The 16,330-nt window shown below is 36.2% G+C and overlaps 1 protein-coding gene across 5 annotated transcripts in view; it reads right to left on the bottom strand.

Annotated features, from left to right (window-relative positions):
- Window positions 1–1,473: 1,473 nt before the first annotated feature.
- The window catches only part of PSME4 (proteasome activator subunit 4), a 77,543-nt gene continuing 62,686 nt past the window's right edge, over window positions 1,474–16,330 (bottom strand). For 4 of the 5 annotated variants that reach the window (XM_026074384.1, XM_026074382.1, XM_026074383.1 and 1 more), the window contains 9 exons: window positions 15,942–16,073; window positions 15,153–15,361; window positions 14,681–14,766; window positions 13,471–13,599; window positions 12,296–12,451; window positions 7,126–7,288; window positions 5,198–5,331; window positions 4,068–4,206; window positions 1,474–3,402 (listed from right to left, as the gene is read on the bottom strand). In XM_026074384.1, coding sequence (XP_025930169.1) covers window positions 4,072–4,206; window positions 5,198–5,331; window positions 7,126–7,288; window positions 12,296–12,451; window positions 13,471–13,599; window positions 14,681–14,766; window positions 15,153–15,361; window positions 15,942–16,073 — 1,144 coding nt within the window. In that variant the 3' untranslated portion in view covers window positions 1,474–3,402; window positions 4,068–4,071. Of the gene's footprint in view, window positions 3,403–4,067; window positions 4,207–5,197; window positions 5,332–7,125; window positions 7,289–8,520; window positions 8,616–12,295; window positions 12,452–13,470; window positions 13,600–14,680; window positions 14,767–15,152; window positions 15,362–15,941; window positions 16,074–16,330 lie in introns of those variants that run through there. The other variant, XR_003254929.1, reaches the window with a different exon arrangement.

Genomic DNA, 16,330 nt, shown 5'->3' on the forward strand with positions numbered 1-16,330 from the left:
TACACAGAGAGGTTGAAACTTTTTTGGTGAGGATATGCAAACAGGTCCCCCCAGCCCCATCAGCAGCTGATGAAGAATGTTGTTTCATGAGAGGTTAAATACTAGTCTATAGCATAATTAGGGGCAGCCACAAAGACTTTTAACATTTTGCAAGTTTCTGGTGGGGACAAACCCCACTATCCCCAAGGTAAGTGTCACCACTGGTCACAAAGTTACTTACAAATCATTGCTAAAGTTTAAGCTTAAATAAAAATTTGTACCTCATAAACCAGTTGCCAGTGGGAGCATCACAGAATCCATCTACCACAAAAAAAAGCAAGCTTTTACAAACCAAAGCTTTATACTTTGAACAGTAGTCATCATTGACCTTATTTGTGCAGACTGATGTATGGTCATTAAGACTACCAATGTCCAAGATCTCCATTGCCCTTATTATTCACTTTTATCCTGAATTTCTTCACTTTTCACTAAGCCTCCCTCACTAGAAATGTCTCCCTCTGCAGACTGAGATGTTGCAGTTGTTTCATCTGCAGGCCTGTAGGGAGGAGACGGCTTGGCCTGGCCTCCTTTGAGAGTTGCCAGGAGATACAGGAAAGGAGCAGAAAACAGCTCATCTTAGGAGAAATGTCCCAGAAGTGTGCAAGTCTGAACAAAGACTGGGGGCTAAATGTTGCTCAGCAGTTCATCAAAATCAGCCTTAAAGCACTGAACTATCATTGAGGCAAACTTAAAGAAAAGGGCTAAGCAAGCTCTGTGAAGTCTCTTTTGAGACAGAGAAATGCAACCTGTAAGCTTCAACATTGGGCTGCCATTGAGAAAAGTGATTTATAATGGTAAGTGAGTAATGAGAATGGGAAGAAGCCCTGAGTACTCATGCAGCCCAAGCTCCTACTTCATCATGTGATCAAGCTTCAAGGTGATGGAAAGCTTAGAACTCATTACATGAATATATTGGTGGAGAAAGCTGGGGAATAAAAGCAGCAATCAAGTTACAGAATTCAATGAATAACTCAAAATTGCTCCTACACCTTTAGAATAGGAGAGCAAAATTTAATCTTTCAGCCACAAAAAAGACAATTAATACAAGTGTGTTCACACAATCACTGGTATATTTTATCCTGTAGAACTGTACTTGGAGTAAGTATCATTTTCTGGGAATCTGCTGAGATCAAGTAATTTATTACTGACTTATAAAACAGTGATCATGAATTAGTACTAAGTACTTATTTGCTGTAATACCTCTCTGACTGCAGAATGATTCTCTGCAGAGCACCAGATTCTCAATGTTGCAACCAATTCCACGTACAGCTGGATTATGGACATATATGAAAAGAAACTCCTCCCAACTAGTGTACAAAGCAGCAGAGCTGGATCCTACTGCCAGCTGCCTCTGATATAAACAAAATGGCAAAAATATTTGCTCTATCAGTTAATCAGTCACCACATACTTTAAAGATCATTCTTTACTGCCAATACTTTCCATTACTTTTATTTCAATTTTTTTGTGAATTCTATCAGACAGCAAAAAAATCTCTGTTTCAATCTAGTTTCTCCAATTTTAAGTGTACTTCACAAAAATTAACAAGTTTTTGGTAAGTTTCATCAGGCACAAGATTATTTTTAAATAAAAACTAGTGCCTCAAATAATTAGAACTGGTTCTTTGATTAATCTTTAATGTTGCCTTAATTCACTGCCAAGTCCCACAAGAAACACATACCTCATACAAAAAGCTCAAAATCATAGTAAACAATCTTAAATTATATTCTTAAAGTAACAGATTTCCACTTTAGAAAGACAAAAATGCTGATGTTACAAACAATCCATTTATTGCGTTTTAAACTAGGTACACAATTGAAATAATTTTGGCACTACGCTATACAGTGGTTACATCTGTGTGCTGACACTCATTAAATACTGCACCAGGAACACTGCTGTGCTTTGAAGTCTGGGTTGTCACATACGCAGCAGGTAGATCACTCAGAATGTATCAGTGCTCCTGTAGGACTGCATGGAAGTTGAAACACACACCAGTTCATGAATTATTTCAATGTACCTCACATTCTGTGAACTTATCACATCAGAATATGTGATGTCAGCATTTAGAGATGGCCACAAGTGTTGCATTAAAATCTGAATGAGACACAGTAATAATGAGATACAAGAAAACCAAAATGAAACCTCTGCCTTTTAGACATGAAGAGATATTGTGTTAAAGAAAAATAATTTAAAAAACTAATAATGGCATTTGATTTGATACAAAAGCCAGAACTACTACAGTATTAACATCTAAGTATGAATCTTTACAAATTAATCTCACAATGGTGTTATGTAAAAGGTTGCAAACTGTACAATGTTCTGTCAATGCAATGCCTCTACAATTTATACAGTCTTTTACAACTATGTAACACATATTAAACATGTTGTTAAATAGCCAATAGATACCAGTCTCTGAACAAAGCTGCAGGCAAAAAAAAAAAAATACAGAGCTTCCACAATCTTTGAGCAAGGTGTGCTTGCTCAAACAGACAATCTTTACGAGAATATGCTGTTAAAAAGTCAGCTATTCAGTGCCTTTACACACTGTGCATACACTTCATTCTGTGAATTCAACCATCACCTGATAGTCCACAATTTCATAGCTTTGGGCTCTAACTATGCAAAAACACCCATAGTCTTTCACCCTTAGAAATATGCAGATAATCATGGATTTTTTCCCCACACTTGGTCAAGCTATCTATGACCACCTGGCCAGGCAGTAGGAGCTTGCAATCCCCATTTTTTGTCCTGCCATCATCTATACTGCACAGAGAAGATGAGCTATTTACATTTCTGCAAAGAAGATACAAAAAGGCAATCCTGCCCTGAGGTGGATTAAATGATACAGAGCCCACCATCTGGTGGGTACTCAAACCCAAGTAGCGAAAAATAAATCCTTTGACAAAGACAGGTTCTTGGTCTTGTAAGCTGACCAGATAAGAAGTTGCATCAGCAAAACTGAAGAGCTCCACTGAGAATATTCTGGCTTACAGTGCTCTCTGGTTCTGCATATCCTTGATATCAGAAACAGCTAGGAGGAAGGGTAAGAGAAAGAGGATAAGAAATGTGCAGTGCGAGTCTCTGTGCAAGAAAGCAGCAACAAGGACAGATGTGTGATTCAGGCCAATGACAAGGGTCTTGGCAATAAAATCATGATCAGGCTCTCTGAATGCTATAGGGAGACTGGGGCTCCCTGGGCAGGTGAAATTCCTTAGGAATAGAACCAGGTCTTTATGTTTGTATTTAAAAGTGGTTTTGATGAGGCATCAGGATGTCCAATACAAAGTTTTCTATGTAATAAATTTCTTTTGAGTTTCCTTTATTTTGTAGCAAGTCTTCTACATCCTCATTTTCCCAGGAGTAACCTGAATAAAAAGAATTCAGAAGATTATTTCCTCACATTGTTATCACAGAACTAAATAAAAATATAAACTCCTCTTGGAAGAATGTCACAAAACATCACAATACGGGACAGGTGAGAATCTTGCAGCTTAACAAAGACAACAAACTCCATGGATGAGAAAGTTGCCTTTAGGGACATGCCTGTGGGAAGAGTCCTGGTAGCAAAGCTACAGGGTGGAAGAGGAAACAATTCTGTAGCAGTCATTCTCCATCATGAGACTTGGGCCATATACTGTACTGGATGGTGGGCTACAGTCCCCCAAAGCATCAGAAGTACCATGCAGCAAGTGCCTTATCTCTCGTAAACTGCCAAGCATTTAAAAGGCAGTCAGCTGGCAGACAACAATGAAAGTGAAGGGAGCACAATATTCAAGAAAACAGGCATGAGTGTCTTATCAAAACACTAGCATAATACAAAAACACATACAGAAAGATAGACAACAATATTCACCCAAAACAAACCTGATACTGAACAATCCACTAGAGGTGAAAAGGACTTATATTTGGCAAGAGCATTCTCACAGTAGTTTGGGGTTTCTTCCCTATGCCACGCTAAACTGGAGAGCTAGAGTAAGTTTTGCAGAACTGATGTTTCTCTCAATTTATGTCAAAACATATATAATCTTACCTATCTATGCATAATAGCATGGTGAAACCAAGAGGTCTGTAAGGACTAGCAGCTGGTCATCAGTGAACTGCTGTTTATGCTCCTGCCAGTTGTCATGGTGTGTCCTCCGGAAATTTGACAGTGTTTTTTTCACAGTCATCTGCATAGCAGACAATCAGTATTGATCTGTTATCAGTTATGGATATAAACTCCATGACAAAGCACACATTTAAACACAACAGATAAAAATAACTGCTGAGTAGAAATAAGTGAGCAGTTACAAAGGCTAGGAGGGCTCCAAGCCAGTTCCCTCCCTGGTATTTTTATAATGGTGGTTAAAGTCTTTTGACCAGAATCAGGACTCCAGCAATCTTACAAAATGTATTCTTCATCTTACAACTTTAAGTTTAAGTAATAGATATTTATAAAGTGTAAGCAAAATGGTTTTCCTCTTCCTCTTGGTTTTTCAGTTCAAGACAGAAGTAAAACATGAGAGTCATATTGGATCAGTCGTGTAAATAACTTGCATAGAAAAAGAATCAGAGGAAAATGATCTTCCATTATTAAAATAATTAAAATTATGATTATATTATCATAAGAGAAGTCCACTTGGTACAGTTTCCTAAATCAGTAAAGAAAGCCCTAGCAAAGATTGTTAAATCTATGGAATTCTTCAGCAAGCGAGCTCACCACCCTGGTTAACAGCCCGAGTCAATAAAATGGAATACACAGAGCAAAAAATAAAGGTAAAAATTTCATTTATAAGCAGCTCTAAGAATAAGTTTCAAAACCTTGTTTTTTAAACAATTCAGAATGATTTTTTTGTTCAGGTTAATGTTTTCTAGACCTCCAAAGCAACTCAGTTATACCTTTGTGGGCATGCACAAAAGTGACCTTTTTAATCAAATAAGACTGTTTCTCCATTACAGGTACCATTCTTGCGGCTTTCAGTTTATGCTTTAAGTTTGGAAGCAAGAACAGAAATTCCACACAAGAAACTTAAGTACGTGAATTAAAATGCATGTGGGACTCTAAAAGCAGCAGAAACCAATTTTAACAGCTCCCACTTTTTAAGGAAACAGGAGCTGAGTCACGCATATTTTAGATGTGTTATATTTAATAAAAAAATGGAATCTGAATATGTATTTTACCTCAATAGGTTGAGGATCATTAAGATGAGCACTGAGATCCATCAAGAGCTGTGGCATCCAGGTAGGTACATCATAAGGACTTGACAAAATACATGCACTAAGTCCTAGCACCCCAGCATGGCGCTTAACCAAGTCTGCAATTGAAAGATATGAACTTATATTTGCCAAGGTGCAAATATCTTATCTAACACATACTTCAATTACACAGCCAAACTTAAAGCTGTGAAAATAAAACTATTTCTAATTGATGGAGATGACTGAAAAGGGCCTATATATTAAACAGAGATGATCAAATTAGAATAGCATACTGATAACAATATTAAGGAAGTTCTGACCCCAAAATTAAAAACCAACCCATTACTGTAAAGAGATTTCTAGGTTTTATAGGAAACCAAATAGTTCTTTAGACCAAATAGTCACAAATCAAATCACACAAGTGTCTTGATCTCCAAATTGCTTCTGCTTTCTTGCATTTTTTATTTTTTAATGGAAGAATATATAAAAACTAATCTACAACTACAAAAAATAATCTACAACTACTGTAAGCTTTATAAACATTTAAAGTGAGATTTTCTCAAAGAATCTAAGTTATTCATACAGTAAATCTCTCAAGAACTACATGTCCACTGTTTCCTGTTTTTATGTTTGGAATGTTCTCTGAAATACTGGAATTACTTGACGATCTGGAAGCCCAGGCCTTCTGGGTCAAAGGAAGGTGATGCAGACATACCAAGTGTTTGGTCAGAAAGCAAAGTCCCTAAGGGTTTTTTTTTTTTTTCCTCTTCTTTTTTTAAACCCAAACCCACACTCCTAGTAAACAGAAGGTAAGGTGGGTGAGGTGTGAAATTATGTTGATGCAGCTAAGAAATTTATTTACTGAGGAAATAGCTATCCCCCCCTTTTTGTAAGCCTCTTCACTCTCAGGCAGTCAGCCAAACTAAGTCAACAGTGGCCTGTAACAGCTTCTAGTTGTAAAGCATATTGAAGAGTACTGCTGTAGCCAGAGCCAGACCAAAAAAAGAAAGAGTCAAGCAAGACATGAAGTATGCTCCAGTTCCATTCATGGTACTTCAAGTATAGTACCCAGGCCTTACTGAAAATACAGTCTTGTCAAATGATCTTTGGGCTGATATGGCATTGCCCCACACATTATTGCTATAAGCTCCAAAAAATGGATTGATTTTTCAAGGCCTTGTTCTTCCTAAGGAAGAACTAAAAAGTCCTTGTTTGCATTTAAACTCAGTCTAAACTCATTAATTTGGCCTTTCCGAATCTCATTCTTTCAAAGCCATTTTCGCAGGATGGAAAAGAAAAATCTGCCATGATCACACAGGAACCTCATTTGGCAGTCTGATATGGGATATGTTCATGGTGTGGTGGGAGCAGGGAAATCTTGTTCCATTTTCCCTTATCATGCTCTGCCATCCAACACATGCAGGAGGACCACCGCTTAGAAGTACCCTGCATTGAACTGCATCTACATGAACTGAGCACATGGAAAATGAACAAATCCCTTTAGTGTTAAATCTGTAAAAGCAGTAAATTAATTTAACCTAGGACATTGTTTACCTTTTTTGGTAATAGTATATTCTCATTCATCATTTATGCTACAAAGATCTCTCAAAGCACTTAACAAGGATTAGGGGTTGCACTTTATACACAGAAAGACACAGTAAGGTCCATAAGGACAAGTGGTTTGCCATTATGGTTTATGAATATTTATGAAGGAAAAAAATATTTGCATGGGCAACAAGTCTTGTGTTTCTCTGGGTAAATACTAATTTTCTAAATACTGCTTAACCACAAGACAAATCCTACTCCATCTGGAATGCTGGCAGAATAAGCATTCAAGTGTAGCACGAAATATTTATTTCTTCCTCAACTGCTCTTGAAATGCATGATTTTAGTCTCTGAAACAATTTTCTTACCACCAGAAGGAATTGTATCCACCACTGAACCCAGGTCTCGCTTTCTTTTTTTTGGTAACCTCATTTTGCACAGCTGTTCAAAATGGGTCTGCATAGGACCATCCATAGTGAGAAAACTACATTGTAGCAAACCACTTAGTGTGGTAGCGGCCATTTCTCTCACCTGTGAGCAGAGATAGCACAAACAACAGCTAGTCAGCAAACACGCACAGCAGAAAACAGACCTTTGTGTTATTACCATCCTTTCAAGCACATCCAGTTAGGCCAAGTTGCCAAACTCTGCTCAAGAAAAGTCTTTCAGATTTTATCTTGTTATCTCACAGGTCATACAATACACTACTACAGCTTGCTATATGACTCTTCACAAATTAAACGTAGTTTTATTGTAATATAGAATACATAGTTTGTCTATCTTTACATAATTTGTCAGAAAAGGTGACCTACTACTAGAGCAAATGTAATTTAACTGCATTGTCAAGAAGTGTTTATCATGAACTAGACTATTTTACAAAGTTTAAAAATAGACTCTGAATGAAAGCAAGATGCATCATGCTAAGTAATCAGTCTGCTTTACAAAAATTAGTAATAGCCTCTGTATTAACATTTGTTTATCAAGCAAAAAGTGTGTATTTTATTCAAAAGCACTTAGTTCCCTCCCCTCCCTTGGATGTATGTGGAAACATTAGAATTGACAAAAGCAGAAGAGCCTTCAAGAGAAGGCAGAAGTTATGTTCACGAGATGTTATCCAAGTTGATTCTGTTCTCCTCGCAACACAAGAATTCTTTGAGGGACATAACTGACACTGGAGTAATACGCAATAACAAGTAGCTTCAGCAGTTCATAGTCAACAATTCAATTCTATAATGCTCCAGCATTACTTTGTTGCCTTGAATACCAATTGCTTCACTATGAGTAAAAACAGGACTACAGGTTGAGAAAAATATTGCTCTTTTTAGTAATGTAGAAATCAAAAAAAACAAGACTAAAATCAATTTTCATCTAATTGCCAATCCATTCAAAATATAGATTTCCTTCTCCATTCCTTTTAGACAAACATAACATGGTTTTAGTGGATTACAAGTGGAGACAACACACTCACTGCTTTGAAAAGCAAGTACCACCCATCAGCATTACTAATTTACCTCATCAACTCAAATCTCCCCAAACCACAGAGTTACAGAAATGGAAGACCATATTTAAATTTCAGTCCCTCAAAAAACTCACTTCCACTTAAAATATTTACAGGCTGACAAAAACATCCTAACTTTTACAAACTTGAAAACCAAATGAACTTGCTAAAATGTTGACAGCAGCTGCCAGATTTATCAGTAAGTACATACTGTCACACGTAACTGTAAACAGAACGTTTGTCTAGCTAGAGTACGAACACCTACCAACGCTCTGAATCCAATGCAGCAGATTATAATAAATTATATCCTTGAACATAATGTTCTCAAGCTCCACATAGCAATAAGTATAGCTGCAAGTGCTGCAATAATTAAACATAGTAAGTTAACAATAAGCTCTTGAGACTTCACTTCATTCCATTTACATTTCTACAACATATTTTTCAAACGTGATCTACTTTATTAATAGCATAAAGAAGTATGAAGTGAAAGTCTGCCAGTATTGTTTATCAGCAATTTGTGAGTCTCTTAAGAACTAAGCTATTAAATGAAACATGATGTGCTAATGCGAGACCCAGAACAGAACGAAGCTTAGCTGTAAAGTGAACAAGCTCCCACATGAACCGCAGGCATTTACATCACTATTCACTCTATTAAAACCACTTTCATTGCTAAATTAATAACCTAACTGAAAGGTACACTTTGCTGCAAGGAGCACCTAGAAGCAATCATACATTAAATCATGAATCATGACAGTTGACACTGAAGAATTTACAGACCATCATACTCATATGATGAGCTACAGAATATAAAAACTACAGAAGAGTAGCAGAGGAATACTCTGCCAAACAAAGGTTTTTTTTTTTTGGGGGGGGGGGATCAGAACTGACTGTTAAAAGTCTATAAAACTAAAAAGAAAAATCAGAACAAAAAGTTATACAAGCAAGATGGACAATGCTCAGCAATGCAAGAAAACCAGTGTAGTACTTGCAAGAGACTACTAATACAAGAAATAGTTACTGTAATATTGCAGTATCATGGGAAGAAATGCTTATAAAAAAAAAAAAGCTTTCATATTAATTCATATTAATTTGGCCATCACTTCAAACAAATTCAGCAACAATTTTACAAAAAGTATCTCCACACCGAGTCTTCCCTTTGATTTTTGTAGGTTTTATGACTACAACAGATTATCCATGACTACTTATTTTAATTTCTGGTGTAACTGAATGTTTAAGCACTAACACCTGTAGCAAGTCTTAGGTCTTCTTAACCTCTGAGGTCTTTAAATAAGCTTAGTATATCTTTGTAAATAGCTTATTTATCTGCAACCTATCACATCCCACAGGGAGATGATCCTATGGCAATTTATAAATTGTAAATACAATGTAGAAAGTAATTTTTCCAGTTTTTACTATACCTTTGCGTAGCTTAAATTAGAAAGAGTTCTGAAACAACAAGGTACACTGTCTCTGCATGTAAGATGAAGTGAATATAGCCACTTCCACTTTTCCTCCACTTCAGACTGAGTAAATAGAACTCTTTATTGCAAAACATGCTTTCCCAACCTCAAATCATTCCTGCAGCTCTCTCCAACAACCTACATGACATGAAAACTAGACATGAAATTCAGCAGTGGTTATACTGCTGTACATAGCAACAATACAGTCTCTCTGGACTGGATAGTCTTCCCCTCTTCCAGCTGCAGGATCACATTAGCTCTTACAGCCACAGTCCTCTGCCACAAGACATCAGATCCATGACAGCCCACTGACTTGCAGAATGAGAATCTCCCACACCACCACCTAGCTTTAATACAGTATTCTTTGATCCTAGATATTTAAGCTTGAAACTAGATACATGAAATCTGCACTCAGTAAAAGCCACGCTGTCTTATGACCCAGGTTCACTTCCTGTTACTGTCATATTGCTATTTGACACTCAACATGGTCATTTGACATTGTCATTTGCCAAGGTTCTTTACAATGATTTTAGGCAGAAAATATGAAATTACTAGGAAGGTCAAGAACTGTAATTTTAGAAATATTAGAAGTTTAAACCGTATATTAAAGAAAAGAACAAGATGAACAGGGTCGTGATGATCAGGTTTGGCACTTCTCATCAACAAGCAAAAAAAAAAAAAAAAAGCTTTAAAACTAAGAATCAAAATCAAAGTTTCACAGGATAAGGAAAGATACCAGGCACTAGTTAGGGTTTTATACGGAAATCATAAGTCATCTTAGAAATTCAACATAAAAAAAAAATTCTATGAGAATTGCTCAGACTGTGTCTTGCCAATTATTATCAAGAATGAACAAGATTACTTTTCTCTGAAAAGTGAAGGCTTCCATGGTAACAACATGATCATAAATGATTATGAACACAGATAAGCCTTTTTTGATTTGATTCCTCTGCACTACAGAGATGCATTTTGTACATTTGAAATAACTAGATAAAGTATATTAAAGTGAATAAAAGGTATTTTTCAAAGTCATAAGAGATTATGAGCGAAGTGTGAATAACAACATATCCAAGGTTGCCCGCTTTTGTCTTCCAGCTCACCTTAGCAAGTAATGACATGGAAGACAAAGAGCTCACCTGAAGAATGAGATTGGCATGCTTGGGTCAGTAGTCTACATGCTATTCTGTAGGAATTACATGAAATGTGTATAGAATTTGTAACATTAAGCCTTTTAATCCATAAATTCATGTATTCAAGTTACTTGCAATCCACTTTTTATAAAGGCAGGCTTCACATCTCAGGTTTAACAGCTATTTTAAATGTAATTTCAGAAAAACTAAAACAAGATCTTGCTTTTGGTAGAAGGGTATCACACTTCAGAATCTTCTTTCCTCTAGAAAGAAAGAAAGCACTCAAACTACTAATCGTTTAGTTATATTAATGTAAGATTCTTAATTTATAAGTAGGATTTCACTAATATTTGCCAGCAGCACAAAGATCAGTAAAAATGGTGGGAGGGGGGAGGAATGGGACTGGAGGTTAACACTAAAGATTTGTCACAGTGCTTGAACATGATCAAACACACTTAAACTCATGTCATTTAATACAAGCCCTTGTCAGTTCTGAAAGTTACCGACAGAGATTGAAGTATTTTTTGTGATTTTTTCCAGGTTTTAGAAATATGACAAAAAGATGCAATGAGATTCACACTAGGCACCTTTTTTTCTGAGGACTAGCTTGTGATCCTGATAGCTCTTCTAGCAGCATAATGTGCATTCATACACAGATTTTCAACAGTATGCATGCGCCATAGCCACAATTTAGGGTTTTATCTCCTTCCATTTGTATAAACTGGAGTATCTCTAGCTCAGGAGACGTACTTGTCAGTCCTACAGGTTTTTGTAAGCTTAGAAATTTTTTTTTTTAAATCATGTAACACTATCAATAACAGCATCTGTTAGACAAATTCTGTCCTATTATGCATGCAACTTTTGCCACTCCACAGAAAAATCTACTCATCGTAACTGAAGAAATGTTTCCTTAGTGAGTGGGATGTATACAGAACGTATTTTTATCACTGATTAGCTAATATGATTACATGGCAAACAGACCTGTAGAGTAACAAACAGTGGTTTTATAGAATTTTCATGTTATGGAATTTTACCTTGTTGAAAGCTGAACTTTCTACTGATATCCATGCTACTATTTGTAGTATAATGATAATATCCCTATTTCAGCTGTACTTGAAACAATAAGAAACAATGAAACAAAGCAATATTTAACTGAGAAAGCAGAAACAATGAAACTTTTGATATTATTTTATTGCAAATGAAATTTTCTGAACAGCTGTTTTCCTATCAAAAATGAAATATTAAAAAAATTTAATCCTATAAAGTTAGTTATATATTTAAAACAAGAATGCTAAGCTACAAATACACATTGTATTAAATTTACAACCGGTAGGGCTTTTCATAAAACTTTGCAAAGGCAAGAAACCATTCATATGAAAGTAAGCATACCACATCTGACTTTATTTTTCCCCACCAGTAGTAAGATTCCATGAGAAAAGAGATTACTTACCTCAAGCTGTTCATCTTCCAGGAGTTTTATAACCAGCCATCTAATGTCATTGACTGCTGCTTCATTGTTGAGAAAAATAAAGAGATTGTAGAATACCAGGGTCTGGAGGTAGGTTAATATGGTATATCTGGCATGCCAAGAATTGCTTCTTGCTGTCTACAAGTAAAAATGCATAGTAAGTATTAAAAAGTAAGGATGCGATGAAAAGCAGCTACTTGATTTAAATCTTACAATATTAAAACAAGCTTTTGAGGACAGTTGCAAATAAAATAAGTTTCCCTCCTTCAGTTATTTTTGTTTCATACACTCTTAACTTCCAAAGCATACAAAGATTTAAAGCGTAACAGGTATCCAATACTGTAGAAGACAAATTAGGCAAGTCCCTCCTTTTGATTCATTCCAGACTTCAGTCATTAGATAATATAAATAAACCAGAAATTTTGATCTCCTTGAGTATATATTGCACAGAGCAGATATGGAAAGCAACGATTTTGCAAGTGTCTTTACTTTCATCTCCATGTACTTATGCAAGCCCAAAGTACTGAAGGTGTCAGGAGCGGGAGCAGCCTGGATGGCAACACTGCCACTCCCATTTTGATTGTGTGTAGAGCTTACACCAACTTCTAGCAAAAGGTAATTTTACTACTGTAGATCAGTCTTGAATGACTACAGAAAAAGAGTGGATTTCTTTAATGGTTTATTATGTATATACTTTGTTTTCATGCAAGTCAAGAGTGCATTTTCATTTTTGTTGTTTTTGAGAAAGTAGAAGTTGATAAAAATACTCCAGAACTATAAAAAGGCAGAGACTCAAGGGCAGTTAACTGACATTAACTACACGTTAATTCATTTTGAAAAAGGATTTTGAATTGATAATACTCATGAAGAGACAATATTTGGCTTAAACTGACTCACTGCTGAACCAAATTTTAATTTCTTAAAATACAGTTTATTCTTTTATAGAGATAAGTTTGGAAGTGTGAAACAAAACAAAATACATCTATTGCAAAGATACGTTTGTAAGTATGTTATAAAACATTTCTAATAAACTTTCTCCTTTCATCTGGAAGGATTCATCTGATTCCCTTCAATTCACAACTATAATAATCTTAAAAAAAAATAGCGCAGCGTGCATCAGATAACAAGAAACTTTAAGCTATTTAGACCAGACTCACTTGTTTTAGCACCTGAAGTACCAAAGGCACTTGCTGAGGATACAGCAAACCCTGAGACATTAATGACAGACACATCTTCGCATCTCTCTTGAGCTCATCATAGCTATTGTCATTTTCTACCGGAGCGATCTATAGAACAAGATTGGGGGGGGGGAAAAAAAAACCAACAGCTAGAGCTAGTAAATAAGCATCGCTAAAAGCAAAATCCTGAAAGAAAACTGTCCCTTAATGAGATTAACACAATAATGCTGAAATAGTCTCAACAATAAAAAACAAGGAATAAATGGAATGAATCAAGAAATCCCTGTTCACTTCAGAGAAAGTACATCTAGTGGAGTTAGGCATTTTTGTATTGCACCATATTGCACTTGATTAATCTGTAGCTAGTCTGAAGTCTTAAGAAGGGTTAAATGGGTGCCATTAAGACTTTGGTTCCACATGGCAATGTTTTTGGTGGCAGACAGTTCATTTATGGATATGGATCCAAAATTGAGTTAAAGCTGTATTAATATTTCAAGTTCACTTCTGAGTGAGTAAACCTTTTCTTTATTTTGGGGGAACATATATAAACATCAGCCAATTATCCAACAATAATATAAAGTGAGATGTACACTTTCCAGCATGCAAGTATGCATTCTTTCAGATGCATAGCATTGAAGACACTTAACTATACATAATCCTCCTCCCCCAAGACTGCGTTTAGAAAGTGTCCCTGAAAATTTGTTCCTTACATTGAATTCACACTTTGGGGCAAAACATTAACTGTTATCTTTTGAGTGCAAGGTAAATGACCCAACTTCACAAAAGAATACAAGGATTAGAGGTGTCAAGAGAAATATAAGAGGAGAAGTACCATTTAGAAGAATTGTCCATCTATGGAACAAAAGAAAAAAAAACTAGAGCTAATTATCAGAACAGAAACAACATGCATTTCTTCATGAGTTAAATACTCTTTCCCCACAAACTTCTACAAACATACAGGACATACTCATCTAAAAGTCATTATTTTCAGGGAACAATGCAACAATGTAGATTATCAGCTGTAAAGTTACATAAGCATAAAAACAACATTTGGGTCTCCTCAGTATACATATTTTTGTTGGTGGTGGTGGTTTTCTTTTCAAATAAAAAGTCCCTTATAACTTTGACTTATATGTAGAATCACTTTCTAATCAAACATGACTAATAGAGCAGCAATTAAAATGGATACCTTGAAAAATAATGGTAAAAGTTCAAGTTGCTCTGTGACAGCTGTAGAAAAGGACCGTCCTGCACTTGCCATCAACCACTTCAGAACTGTTTTTATAAAGAGAAACGATCACTGAACAAGGTAGTTAAACAAAACAAGAAAACACACACAATNCAAACCGAACCAATCCACAGAACAAGTTATAGACCAAATTCATGGCAAGACTAGCCCGGAAGATTTCACAAACAGAGTAGACCTGTACTAGCTGTTAAATTTAATCCCGTATTCAGATATTAAACCTCACATTCTCGGCTGCCTTTTAACCAGTACTGTATCATCTCAACTTTATAAACCTCAAACATAGAACAGCAGGTATCTCTTTCTTACAGCAGAGATCCAAAAGGAAAAATCTTGTACTGCAACTATATTATTTGCAGTACTCAATCATCATGTCCTAACATACTCCATTCCTTAACCTCATTAGGCAACTCACTAGTTTTCAGGAGTTTGATGCCCTGAGTTCGCTCATCTTGATCACCAATTCCATTTTCTTCCATAACATGATTCTGAATTTCTTCATCTGCTTCCATAAGGGGTTTAAGATTTTCAAGTATCCGGGTAGTGAATTCATGGACACGAGGAGACTTAGTTGCAGCAGTATTTGGCAAGGAAACATCTATCATGAATATGTAGGTCAAAACACTAAAGGAAAAAAAACAAAAAAACAAAACAACCACACACACAAAAAAAAGGCCATACAGTCATACAGTTAACATGACTACAGTTTAGAGAACACAGCTAGAAGTAGTCAGCAATCAGTTTGCTAAACTTTACAGTTTAATACTTCCAAAATAAATTTCCCCTTAAAGTTATTGGAAAACAAATGTTTTTCAGATATCCTCTATATAGATATTTGAATCAAGCAGGGTTAGATAACAGACAGTAAGTAATCTACAACCCTCCCCCTGCCCCCAGCAACAGACCTGCAACTAGTTACTAAAGTTACTAAAATGCTTTTTATAGGAGTCCCTGTTTATTAGGGCTTGGGCACAGTAAATTTGTTTCAAGAGCTTTAGAGATCTCAAATGGGAGAATGACAGGCCATGTACAATAAAAGACAAAAACAAGCTGTCAGAAGCTTTTGAAGCAAGTCTGTTAACAACAATTTATATCACTTCTATTAAGTGATTCACACACAGAGATAAAACAGCAACTACGTGGATATCCAGCTACCCAAATACAATGGGCAGAAAAATCAAGAACTGCAGAGGAGAACACTGACCTTCCTATCCTCTCTCTGACGTTTTTGTAAACCTGCGTGAGTTTAGGTTCCAAATACTTGAGCAGTCTGTGCAACAGTTCTGGTACTCTCCATTCTTGTTGTGCAAGGCCACCTTGCAGTACATAAAGTCGGCTACAAATCAGAACAAAATATTTGTAGTCATGCCAAGCTGCTCCTTCCCTTCCCCCTCAAAGTGGAACAATACTGCTGCTACACCAGTACCAAACCTTCACAAGATTCCATTAATTGGATTCAATAGGAAGAGAGAGGGAGAGAGAGATAGAGAGAGAGAGAAAGGGGGAGGAAGAAAGAGAGAGAGAGAGAGAGAGAGAGAGAGAAAGGGGGAGAGGGGGGAGAGGGGAGCGGGAGGAAGAGGCCACTGTGTGGGG

The sequence above is a fragment of the Apteryx rowi genome, unplaced genomic scaffold, assembly GCF_003343035.1.
Source record: "Apteryx rowi isolate R43461 unplaced genomic scaffold, aptRow1 scaffold_387, whole genome shotgun sequence".
Classification (NCBI taxonomy): domain Eukaryota; kingdom Metazoa; phylum Chordata; class Aves; order Apterygiformes; family Apterygidae; genus Apteryx; species Apteryx rowi.